This window comes from Condylura cristata, unplaced genomic scaffold, assembly GCF_000260355.1.
Source record: "Condylura cristata isolate star-nosed mole 26May11 unplaced genomic scaffold, ConCri1.0 scaffold00023, whole genome shotgun sequence".
Classification (NCBI taxonomy): domain Eukaryota; kingdom Metazoa; phylum Chordata; class Mammalia; order Eulipotyphla; family Talpidae; genus Condylura; species Condylura cristata.
Window position 1 is genome coordinate 34,875,992 of NW_004567124.1, and position 13,791 is coordinate 34,889,782.

Below are 13,791 nucleotides of genomic sequence, written 5' to 3' on the forward strand. Positions count from 1 at the left end.
TTTTTTTTTTTTTTTTTTTAAGATTTATTTATTTACACACACAAGAACTGGGATACAGGTCAGAGGTATGGAGAGGTGAAAGGATTCACCAGAGAGAGTGAGGAGCAGAACAGGTAGATGTACTGATATATACTGCTGTGGGAGCAAGTGAGAAAGGAGAGGTCTGCCACACCATATGAGTCAGCTCCTTGGCCAGGGATCAAACTCATGGTGCAGTGGCTGCAGATACCTCCATATAGTGCTGTGCTTTAACCCATTGTAACACCAGGAAAAATATTTATCATGTTTTCAAAGTTCATACAGATGGTTACATATTTCAACACTTTATTTCTTGTCATGGCTGAATAATATTCTATTATGTGGCTATTCCACATTTTATCTTTTCATCATTTGTGGGAATTTGGGTTGTCTCCACTTTTTTGCCTATTATAATAAGTGTTGTTATGAACATTTCTGTACAAGTTATTATGTAGACATATGTTTTTATGTCTTGGATATATTCCTAGGATTGGAAATGTTAGGTCATATTGCAATTATCTTTTTGAATAACTGCCAGACTCTTTTCCAAGTGTTTGATTCCCACTAGCAATATATGAGGAGTTTTTTCATCTTTTTTATCATAGGTATTTTAGTGAATGTGAAGTGCTCTCTCGTGGTTTTGATTTGCATTTACCTTGTGAATGGAGGTGTTAAGTATTTTTCATGTGCTTTTTGGCCATTTGTGTAACTTTGAAGAAATAATGTGTAAATCTTTTTAAACTACTTTTAATTCATTTATCTTTTTTAATGTAGGAGTTATTTACACATTCTAGATGCAGGTCTCTTATCAGATATGTGATTAGCATATATTTTCTCCCATTCATTGAGTTATCTTTTTACTGTTTTGAACCCATCCTTAAAAGCACAACAGTTTTTTGTTTTTTTAATTCAAATATATTTTTTAATGACTTGTGCTTTATGTGTCACATATGAGGAACCATTGCCTAACCCAAGGTGGAAAGACTTATGCTCATGTTCCCTTTTAAGAGTTTGACAGTTTTAGCTCTTTGAGAACTTTTGAGTTGATTTTTGTACAGTATGAGGTATATTCACCTATCTTTCAATCCTTATGCCATCACCACACTATCTTGATCGCTATAGCTTTGTAGTAGGTTTTAAAATGAGGAGTTCGCCAGCTTTGATCTTCTTTTTCCTGTTTTACCTACTACAAATAAATCCCCATTATATTTCCAAATGAACTTTAGACTCATGCTGTCAATTCTATAAGAAAGCCAGTTGGGATTTTGATTTGTAATTACATTAAATATTTAGAGCATTGTGTTCCATGTGCCTCCTCCAAGTCTTCTCCAAATCTTTTTTCCCAAGTCCTTTTTAGATTCCCTTTCAGCTTCACCCTTGGGGAGGGAACATTGAACCTCCCACTTTTAGATTATACTATTACAATATAACATATGACTAAAGTGATTAGTATTTCAGGTGTTAAACCAGCCTTGTACTTCTGTAAGAAATCCAACCTTATAACTCTCTATATGTCACTGGAGTTAGTGTGTTGTGCTCATATGGGTCTCTTGTTTTCTGTCTCATTTGTCTGGTGCTGATGTGTAGTTAATATTGGACTTATATATGTCAAGTTAGGAAGAGTTCCCTCCCCTTCTATTTTTTGAAAGAGTTTGAAGGGTTGTTTAAATCTCCTTTAACATTTGGTAGTTCACTAATGCAGCCATATACTTCTAGAGTTTTCTTTGTGATATTTTTTAAAATTACTAGTTAAGTATCTTTCATAGCTGTAGGTGCCTATACTTTTTTCTCTGGCATAATTCCTTCTTTTTCTATAATGGATTTTCTTGTATTATTTTTTGTTGAGTGAACAGCATTGTATATGATTTATTGTGATTTACAACCCGATACATGACTTAGGGATATAGGTTCCTACCTCCTCAGACGTATGTTGCTATACCACACCAATGCACCAATAACCAAAAGCAACAAAGCACCGGTAACTTCCATCATAATCTATTTGCCTTCTCCCCTTTTTTCTCCCCACTCCCTAACTGTAGGGGAATAAAAATCTGCCACCCTAAAACATGTCTCTGGCAAGAGGTTTATGTTATGGGAGGGACCTTGAAGGTAGGGTAGAGATTGCTTTTGATGTTTATTACCTAAAATTCTCTCTGTAAGGGTCTTTTCTAGAAAGATGTTTAATCCCCTCACATTTCTTCTATGGAGAACTCCCAAGTAAATGCCTTGACTGAATTTCCCCAGCCTTCCTTGTTCTCACTAAACCATTTAGGATACATCTAAAGCCACAAAGAGCAAGCTACTCAGCCATGCTATGTCTCTATATATATATATGAACTGTGCATGCTGTTATTGCACCTCTCTTACCAGACTGTCTGATGTTTGTTCTCTATCATGGTGCCTAAAGATTAGTGTGGTGGGCCAAATCATTTCAACAAGGACCTTCAGTCCATGATTCAGACCACTTGTTCTAACAGGATTTGGGGCTGTTCATCCTACCAGCTGCCTAGTTCTTTTCCCTAGGCTGTCTATACACATGTAAACACACATTTATGTGTTTTCTTCTAAGCATAAATACTTGGAAGAAAGCAGAGATGTTTGGATGATTAGGGCTTATCAGGGATGTTTAAAGTCACAATTTACACTAATATAGTTACATTCCTTGTTTTAAAAAAATAATATACATGCCATTGATAAAGAAAGGGAATTACTTTGGTTTGTTGTATTTATCATCAGTTTGTATAAATTCGTAAGTATTCTTGAAAAGAGTTGTATGTATGGAAATTGAAATTTATTATTACAGTCACAGTTCATAAAGTGCTTACCCTTAGCATTCTACAAAGACATGATTTTTATAAATTGAGTACCTTCTGTTCAGTCTGTTCATCGGTAGGAGCATGTCTTAGTTTTCTGGGACTGTTGTCACAAAGAACTACAAACTAAGTGACTTAAAACAATGTGAATTTATTCCTTTCCAATTCTGGAAGCTAGTAATCTGAAATAAAGGTCCTGAGAAGGCCATCTCCTTCGACAGCCATGGATAGAATCCTTCCTTATTGCTCCCAGGCATGGTGATGGCCGTCACTCCTGGGTTTCCTCCTTAGCGTATTGAGTCACTGTTCTGCTCTACCTTTGGCATGGTATGAAGTCTCCCTGTGTGTCTGTCATTATATGATATTTTATTCTTCTATAAGGACTCTGGTTGTATTGGATCACCTCATTTTAACTTGTTTATTGCCTCTGCTACAACTATTTCCAAATAAGTCACATTCAAAGGTGCCAGGGGTTAGGACTTTTACATATATTAAGAGAGGGAATGTAATTGAACCTGAAACAGAGCATTATGCTCTGAGATACTGAGTGGTGGCCTCACTTTAGTAACACTAAAGATTTTAATAGCTGTTATAAAAGTTCCTTGGTATATTTCTCTGTCTTTTAAAAAATAATGTCCTTCCTTATACAATGAGCTCCGAAAATGCCATTGATCACACATTTATGTGTTTTCGTCTAAGCATAAATTCTAGGAAGAAAGCAGAGATATTTGGATAACTAGGGCTTTTAAGGGATGTTTAAAATCAAAGTTTTTATGCCCCCCACCCCAAAAAATAAAAGAGAATCACAAAGTTTGTGAATAATTTTGGAGTAGCAGCTGACTATGCAGATATACTCTCCCCTTTACCACCTATGTATTAGAGGAATCTTATGCATAGGCCAATGTAAGCAGCACCAGAATCTATCTCTGTAATGACATTAAATAATATTATTAATAACAGTGTATTTGTATGTGTTGAATTGAAAATGACAAGTGCTGTGTACAACACAACATAACTTTGGGTCAAAGTTACGAGGCAGAATAGTACCACCCTAGTTCTAGTTGTTTTTAATAATGCTTCCAACTGTTTATCTATAAATATTATCATCTCTACTTGGTCTCAGTACAATTATTTGAGTGTCTATCATTCCTTAGTGTTACAGGTTAGTGAATACAGCACTTTTAACTTAGATTAAAATTTTTTAATTATTTTAAATTAAGGCATATTATATTTTCATGGCTACCTCAGAACAAAATATCAACTATGTAACTAAAGTGAAAACTATACTTAATTATTCTTTTTATTTCTTATCAAATAATACAGGGCAATCGAGAGCAGCCATGATACCTCCCAAGCATCCACGGCAACCTAAAGGAGCTTCGGATGATGCCTTTGGTGGAAAAACAGACCAAGAAATACCTAATGCTTCCCAACCCACGCCACCCCCACTGCCAAAGAAAATGATCATAAGAGCCAACACAGAGCCAATCTCCAAAGACCTCCAAAAATCTCTGGAAACTAGTCTTTGTGTCATGGCTAACCCCACTTATGATATCGACCCCAACTGGGATGCCAGCAGTGCTGGCTCTTCTATCAGTTATGACCTCAAGGGATTGGACATTGAGTCTTGTGACTCGTTGGAGAGACCTTTGCACAAGGGGAGATCTATACCCTCAACAGCAAATAGTTTCTCTAGCTTAACCACTGTCAGTATTAAGGATAGATTTTCCAACAGTATGGAGTCCCTGTCCAGCCGGCGTGGGCCCTCTTATAGACAGGGCCGAAGCATCCAGAAGCCACAGAGACAAGCACTTTATCGAGGACTTGAGAATCGGGAAGAAGTGGTGGGTAAGATCCGATGTCTTCACACTGATGCCTTGAAGAAACTGGCTATTAAATGTGAAGACCTCTTCATGGCTGGGCAGAAGGACCAGCTCCGTTTTGGAGTGGACAGTTGGTCAGACTTCAGGCTAACCAGTGACAAGCCATGTTGTGAGGCGGGTGATGCGGTTTACTACACAGCTTCATATGCAAAAGATCCACTTAATAACTATGCAGTCAAGGTAAGAAAATAAAACACTGTTATTATCCTTAACTGACACACTGTTATTGATATAGATCCATCTTTGTTCCTCCATTCAGCAAAAGGTGACTCAACATCTACACTAGATATTGTAATGAGTAGAGGTTACTAGTACTTATAGGAGATAACAAACATATAATAGATAAACATACAACGCAGTGTGCTGAGTGCTAAGATAGAGGTAAACAGAATTCTAGAGGAGCTTGGAAGAACCCCTTAAACCCAGATTCTTAAATATCAGAGAAGTCTTCTTGGAGCAGAAAATCCTAGAGCTGTGATTGTTTGCAAAAACAGCCTGTACAAATGAAGTCCATTGCATCCTTCCACTCCATGTTTTCTGTCTTTATTCTCTAGCAAATAAGAGAACTGTATCTACCTCAGCTCTTCAACTGTTATGCTTCCTGGATATATGTTTTTTGTTTTTTTGGTTTTTTTTTTTGAAGATTTATTTGTTTATTCATACAGAACTGGGGTACAGGCCAGAGATGCAGAGGGTGAGAGGATTCACCAGAGACAGAGTGGGGAGCAGAACAGGCAGATCAATGAAGTACACTGCTGAAGGGAGCAGCGGGCCGGTCAGGAGAGGTCTGCCGCACCATGTGGATCTCCTCCAGGGCAGGCGGGAATCGAACTCATGCGGAAGTGGCTTAAGCTTCTTAGTGCAGTACTTTAACCCGCTGCGCCACCAGGGAGGGCCTGAATATATGTTGTTATAGAGGAATATAATATTTGAGGACATAACAGGAGCTTTATTGGTGTCATGTAGTTTTATCTTTGCATCATCCCGATGAGGTTAAGATCTTTTTATCCATCTGACAATGAGGAAAGCAAAGCCCAAAAAGGATGAGCTAACTTGCTCAGGTTTACTCAGCTAGTATGTAGTAGAATTGGGATTAAAATATAGATCTCTGACTCTATAACCAATCCTTTGTTCATTTGTCACATATTAATTTCTTGCATGTGTAGCACCCATCCCTGACAGCCCACTTCTTCAAGAGTGCTGAAAGCTCTTGACACAAAAATTTTTTGTCTTTTTATATTCCCTGTAACAGTAATCCTTAAGCTTCTTCAAAATAATAAAGCAAAGACCTTTAAGTCCCAATGATTTGGGTTCAAATCCTGGCTTTGCCTCATAGTAGCTTTGTCATAAGTTGCTACTCTTGAGTCTCAATTTCCTCACCTTTAAAATAGGATAATAATGGTTCCCATCTTATAGGACTGTTGAAAGAGAACAAAATGTCTCTAAATAACTATTCATTTCTTTCACTACCCCCTAGGTTTCTGCCTATGTTATTTTAAGAGTAACAGTCTTTTAGCCTCAGTTTCCTCCTCTTTCATATGCTTACCATGATAATCCTCATGGTGTTGAGGTGAGGATCAAGTGAGATAATATACTAGAAAGAATTTTTTTTAAATCCCAAAACACTATGTAAGCTTAGGGTAATGTTCTCCATTCCTATAACCTCCTTTTCACTGATTCTATTCACTGGTTCACAACCAATTAACATATCTAAATGACTTTTACATGTTAATTTGGCTTAGAAAGACCAGATGGTGTCTTAGTAAATTAAATGGATAAGGTAAACGGTTGGCCTTAACCTATCAATCAAGACAGATGTGTATTTGAACCAGACCTTCTGACCAGCTGCTCTTTGCACTTTAAGAATCAGCACCATTAGACTGTCTGGTGGCCTGGGCAGCCCCTGTGCCCTAACCCACTCATTCTAAATTAAACTGAAGGGTAAACTGTGAAGAGAGGATCTGTATTCAAGTTCACACAATTTTGTTGCATCTAGAAGGCACTTGGAGAATCTGTGTAGCACTCAAGAACTGTTATGGAGCCTCATCTGTGTTGTACCTTTATTGCCACAAGATTGCCGATGCAGGATAAGTATCTATTTCAGGAAGGGGCATTGAACTATGTGTTCTTTCAAAAACAATTGAGAAGAAGGGCTTGACTAACTTTATGTATTACAGTCATACAATCTTGTCTCTTTCCCAAACCAATGGTTCCGTATTGATTTCTTTGCCTGTAATGATGCAGAAGTAATCTCGAAAGAACAGGTGGCAAGTGGTTATATATTAGGAGTTGTTGGCAGGTTTGGGAAAGAATGTTTTACATTAAATGGTGAATATAAATGCCTTTTGAAGATACTCTGGACATTTCTAGAAGTACACAACTGATTGTACAACCTTAGAGGAATAAACAGCTAGGACACTGTGAACCCTGCCTTTGCAGAGGTAAGCAAAACAGACTAGCAGTTTGCTCACACAAGCAACTTTTTTTTTTTAAGATTTATTTATTTATGCATACAGAACTGGGGTACAGTCCAGAGGTGCAGGGGTGGCGAGAGGCTTCACCAGAGACAGAGTGGGTAGCAGAACAGGCAGATTGACGAAGTACACTGCTGAGGGGAGCAGCGGGCAGCTCAGGAGAGGTCTGCCATGCCATGTGGTCTCCTCCGGGGCAGGCGGGGATCGAACTTATGCGGAAGTGGCTTTTAGCTTCTCAGTGCTGTGCTTTAACCCGCTGCACCACCAGGGAGGTCCCACACAAGCAACTTTTACTATTTGTTTTGAAGTACCCATCCCAGGCTAGTGGATTTTAGAATAAGTGTAACAAGCTCTTGAGGAAATGAAAGACCTTTAAAAGTTATAAGAAAAAAATCAGTACTAAAATTTAGTAATTTGAAAATCAAAAAATACTTCCCCCTAAATACAAAATAGCCGTAAGTGATAGACAACTAAGATCTTTACCTCAAGTGTTGTCTCAGTCAGGCCGCCATATCAAAACATCATAGACAGGATCACTTAAAGGACAGAAATTATTTTCACTGGAAAATAAAGGGGGGAACTTTATTTTCTAGCTAATTCATTTTCTTGTGAAGAATCTTTCTGCCTTGCAAGCTGTTGCCTTCTCCTTGTGTCCTGTCATGGTTGAAGAAAGTGGAAGGCTCTCTCGTGTCTGTTTTTACAGGAGACTAACCCATGCCAGGACCCTATCCTTATGATTTCATTTAATCTCTTTGCAACCTCTCTCCAAGTATAGATTGGGAGATCAGGACTTGAACTGAATTTTGGGGGTTCACCATTCAGTCCATAGCATTCTGCCCTTGGTTCTTCAACATTTATGTCCTTAACATATGCAAAATACTTCCAGTCTACCCTGATGGCTTTAAAGGTCTTATTAATTCATTCCAAAATCAACTATAAAGACTAAAGTCTCATCTAAATATCATCTAAATCTTAAGTGGGTAAAACTCAGGTCTCATTCATAAAGAGGCAAACTTCCTCTCCAACTGTGGGCCCATGAAACCACAAAAGTTATGTGCTTCCAAAACTTAGCAGTAGAGAAGCATCAAATGGGCAATCCCATTCTGAAAGTCTGGAAATGGTGATAGAGCCTAAGCAAGTCCAAAACCTCGAACTCAAGAAAAATCCTCTCTGATTCAGTTCTAACTCAGGCCCACTGGGTTGGTAGAGTCACCCCATGACTCTGCTGGGCATCCTGCTACTGTTGCGCTTCACAAAGGCCCTCCCCACATAGTCCTATGTTATGGCTCTCCTCCAGATTGGCCTACACTTGAAGCATTGGGTAGAGTCAGCTGGCCCGCCAACTCTAAAGAGAGGCCCTACCTTTTGAAGTGATGGTAAGGTAACAACCTTACCCCTGGAACTGTGATAGGAGTAGCAACTCTGCTGATCTTCGAAGAGCCCTCAGGGTCATTCTTCACCACTACCCCCACCCTCCGCCCCTCAACCCCTCCCCCAGAACAGTACATTTTCACGGCTCAATAACTCTGTGGTCCTATCCTGTAAAATTCCAATCGTGTGACAAGCCTGCTTTTTATTCTGCTTTCTCTGTCTCTTTAGCTCAGACTGGCAGTGTCTTTGCAGATATAATCCCATCACTGTTCCTGGCTTCTGCTGAGATGACTGATTAAGCCCAAGAGTTGCACCTCTGATATCTTTATCAAATGATAATACAAGCTTTCTCATTTTTAGAAGTATGGGCAGTATGGTTGAGAATTTTCTAAATCTTCATGTCTGGTACCTTCTTGCTAAACAGTTTCTTCTTTAATTCATCTCCCTCCTTTGACATTTTACTATGAGCAAATAGGAGAAACAAGATGCTCTTTTAGCACTTTGCTTAGAAATCATCTCAGTCAAATATCCAATTTCAAAGCTCTCAAGCTCTACCTTTTGCAAAATGTCATTTTATAAGAAAGATCACTTTTTCTCCAATTTCTAATAACGTTTCTCATTTCTGAGAGTTCTAAATTCCAGAATGTTGGTTACAGCAGTATCACCCTTCTGGTACAACTTCTTAGTCTGCTCAGCCTGCAATAACAGGATACCATATGCTGAAAGTACAATTCTAGAGCCTGGAAAGGAGGACTCTTCCTTGCCTTGAGACATCCATCCTTTCACCATGTCCTCATGTGGGCAGCTTGAGGTGCTAGGGCATGTATGTAAAATAAGGGGTTAGGAATTCATCATATCAATTTGCAGAATGCACAATTTAATCCGTAAGTTTATTCTTTTTAATGTGAATTTTATTATTTTTATTTATCTTAAACTAAAAGTCATCAGATTACAGAATTAAAAGAAAGAATACTAAATTAGCTGCCATGGATCCAAATTCCAAATCTATCCCTATGTATAAACAAGTTTTGTTTTCATATCACATGGTTTTCACATCAATAGATACTAACTACCCTGACTACCTCATAAGATTGCTATAATGTGTAAGGGTTTACATAGTAAAACTGCTGTTATTAACTACAAGGTACATACAAGAGATACTAAAATGATGTATTATTGTTAATAGCAAAGTACTGCTCAACAGTCTTTGGATTACTCACTATTATTCTTTAATATTAGGCACCAGTCTGAACATACTTAGATAGGTTCTGCACTTAAATATTTTCTTTCCTAGATTGAAAGACATAAACAGCTTTCCATAAAACTATAAGAGAAAGCTACTAAAGACTAACATTCTCAAGAATTTAAGCACTGCGAAGAATTATAAGCAACTAAGTGCCTAATATTAAGGAAGTAATTTAATAAGTTAAAGTATATCAGTTCAAAGGAGTGTATGCTGCCTTTAAAAATTGTAATTATGTAGGATATATAATGTCATAAAAAACACTTTTTATAAAATGTTTCATGAAAACAGCTGAATATCAAGTAGTATGATCATAATTTTTTCAAAATTAGTCTACATAATGGTAATGTGCAAATAATTCTGATGTTGGAGTAATGATAATTATAGGTAACTTTGATTTCATTTTTTAAAATTATGTCTTTTCAGTGAAAAAAGTAAGAAATTATACATTTGAATCATTTGATACTGAACAACTTGAAAGTTGGTCAGGTATCCTCAGTTATGTCTGTAGTCCCATCCTCTAGCACAGGTTACAAATAGCTCCTGTTTTATGCTACCTGGGTTTGCATATACTAATTAGTCTGTTTTGACTGCTCTTCTGGGAAGAGCATTGCCATCTGTAGATAACATATTTCAGAATCACCTGCAAGGTTTTGATTAAAAATGTCATCTCCTGGGCCGTCCCTGGTGGCGCAGCGGGTTAAAAGCACAGCACTAAGGAGCTTAAGCCACTTCTGCATAAGTTTGATTCCCGCCTGCCCTGAAGGAGATCCACATGGTGCGGCAGACTTCTCCTGACCAGCCCACTGCTCCCCTCAGCAGTGTACTTCCTCGATCTGCCTGTTCTGCTCCCTGCTCTGTCTCTGGTGAATCCTTTCATTCTCCCCATCTCTGGCCTGTACCCCAGTTCTACATGAATAAATAAATCTTTAAAAAAAAAAAGTCATCTCCAAGACTCCACCCACAATATGCTAGATAGTTTTGATAAACTGTTACCCCAAATACAACTAGGAAAAACTAAATTTTGCTCATAGAAAATTTACCAGTTCATTGCTAATGATAAGGAACGGACCTATGGACATATAGCTCTGAGGTTGGCAGTTTGCTATCAAGGAAGAACAGGCAGAGGCAGGTGGAGTTGCAACCAGGGCAGTAGCTATTCCAGTCAGTGGACAGGCATAGGGCCTGGGTAGAGGGGCTTGGCAGGAGGTAGGAGAAATACATACCTACAGTGTTTCCAGTGCACAAAGCACTGGTTTTATCATGGAGAATCTGGCTGTTGCCAACATGGATGGCAGAGCCTCCTTCTTCCCTGAGGGGAGATTAGAGACAGTTCTGCTGCCCTCTACAAAGAGGAATCTTAGAAACTGGGCTTCACGAAGAAGTGAACAATGCTTGCTCTTGAAGAAGGGCAGAAGAAATAATGTAAAGCCCACTACCTGGAATAGCCCTCTCTTCCCAAAACTGAGATTAAATCTTTGTTTGACTAATTTACCATCCCCACCTCTCCTGCCATCAAGTTAAAGAAGCTAAACAAAACTTAAAGACAGTTCCCAGTGCCCCAATCAGGAAAAGACAGCTAAAACAACACAAATGTCTAGAAAACAAAGAGCCTGGGGATACAAGATGAAAAGCTAAAAAAAGAGGAATAGAAGTCCAGAGACTTATATAAAAGATAAAGACTTCAAGAACCTATTAGATGAAAATTTTGGAATAACAATCATAAAGAAATTCAGTGAGTTCTTAAAATTACAAACAACGAAAGGCAGGTGTAGCATTTTAGAAAAGAAAAAGTTCAGAGTTCTACACTAAAGAGGTTGAAGATGCTTTAAACACACACACAGAGAGATGCTGAGTGAAATGAGAACAAATATGGAAAGCGTAGTAAGTAGATTTAAGGTGGCAGCAGAATTTCACAAAATGAAGGTCCAAATGTACAAAATATTTAGGAAAAAATGAATAACTATGACAAATATCTGCCTCCATTAGAAGAGAAAACAAAGATAATGGATATTCCAGAAGATGAAGAGAGAGAAGGAAACAGAGACCCTAATCAAAGAAATACTAGCTGAGAACATCCCAAACCTAAGAAAAAATTTAAAAATGGATATCCAGGAAGCACATCTTGAAACACAAAGCAACCTTCAACTAGGCACATGTTTGTTAAATTATCAAAAGTCAAACAAAAAAAATTTGAAAGACTGCAAGGTAATAAAAAAAGGTAACATACAAAGTCACCTTGATAAAATGTCATCAGATACACTTAAGCTTAGAAGCAAATGCAGTGATATATTTACAATCCTAAAAGGGAAAAGAGTGCCAAGACTACTCCATTCTGCAAAATCATCATTCAAATATTTAAAGACTTTCCCAGACAAACAAAAACCAAAAGGATTCACTGTCATCAAATGTGTCATAATAGTAATGTTGAAGGAGTTTTTCATTGTGGAAAAATTTTAAAAAGAAACACAAAACCTTGATCAAGGTGATGATTATACAAAATCAGAAATATAAACAAAAATAACATGAGACAACAAAACTATAAGGGGAAGGAAGAAAAAGACAGAATGTGTATAGTCAAATAACAGTGAGTCAGTACCAAACCATAGAGGAGGGAGTGAAGAAGCCAATAGAATCATCAGGAAAAGTTATCCAAAATATTTAAGGTAGATAGAAACACATGGAGACAGAAACAATGAAAGACAAATAGTCTCATATATCAATAATCATACAAACAGAAATGACCTGTACTCTGCAATTAAAAGACACAGAATGGGCCCTCCCTGGTGGCGCAGCGGGTTAAAGCACAGCACTGAGAAGCTAAAGCCACTTCCGCATGAGTTTGATTCCCGCTTGCCCCAGAGGTGACCACATTGCACGGCAGACCTCTTCTGACCTGCCTGCTGCTCCCCTCAGCAGTGTACTTCATTGATCTGCCTGTTCTGCTCCCCACTCTGTGTATGGTGAAGCCTCTCACTGCCCCTGAGCCTCTGGCCTGTCCCCCAGTCTGTATGTACAAATAAATAAATCTTAAAAAAAAAAAAAAGACACAGAATGACAAGTTAGGGAAAAAGCATAACCCATCTATCTTATGACTATACAACTTTACCTCAGTTTTAAAAGACAAACATATACTTAAAGGGAAAGGTTGGAGCAAAGTACTTCAAGCCAATAACAAATAAGGAAAATCAAGAATTTCTATTCTCATGCCTAATAAATTAAGCTTTCAACCAAAGATAATTAGTGACAACAGTAGGAACTACAATAATAGTAGGGGATTTCAGCACACCATTTACAGCAATGGATATAGCGTTGAAGCAGGAAGTAAACAAGGAAATAATGGTCATAAATGCAGTAATCCAGCAATATATTATGGTACCTGGACATAATGGACATTTACAGAGACTTTCGTCTGAAAAGAAATGAATACACATTTTTCTCAAGTATATCTGAAGCATTCTGTGAGAGATCATATTCTAGGACACAAAATGCATCTCAAAAAATTGAAACTATATCAAGCATCTGTTCTGCTCACAATTGATAAAGCTAGAAATTAACCACAAAAAGAATCCTGGGGAAAAAACAATTGTGGGGACTAACCAGAATGCTTTTGAATAATGTCTGGGCCATCGAATAAATAAGAGGAGAAATTTTAAAATATCTGGAAATAAAAAAACAGTAATCAAAAGTTTCCCCAAGAACAAAAGCCCAGCACCACGTGGCTTCACTGGTGAATTCTACCAAACCTTCAAAAGAGATCTAGTGCCGGCCCTCCCTGGTGGCGCAGCGGGTTAAAGCACAGCACTAAGCAGCTGAAACCACTTCCTCAAGAGTTCAATTCCCACCTGCCCTGGAGGTGACCACATGGCGTGGCAGACCTCTCCTGACCCACCCGCTGCTCCCCTCAGCAGTGTACTTCGTCGATCTGCCTGTTCTGCTTCCCGCTCTGCCTCTGGTGAAGCCTCTCACCACCCCTGAGCCTCTGGCCT

General features: G+C 38.2%; 1 protein-coding gene across 3 annotated transcripts in view; it reads left to right on the plus strand.

Annotated features, from left to right (window-relative positions):
* The window catches only part of PEAK1 (pseudopodium-enriched atypical kinase 1), a 217,995-nt gene that overhangs the window by 183,597 nt on the left and 20,607 nt on the right, over window positions 1–13,791 (plus strand). For all 3 annotated transcript variants that reach the window (XM_012728616.1, XM_012728617.1, XM_004688002.2), the window contains one exon: window positions 4,155–4,894. In XM_012728616.1, coding sequence (XP_012584070.1) covers window positions 4,155–4,894 — 740 coding nt within the window. The remainder of the gene's footprint in view (window positions 1–4,154; window positions 4,895–13,791) is intronic.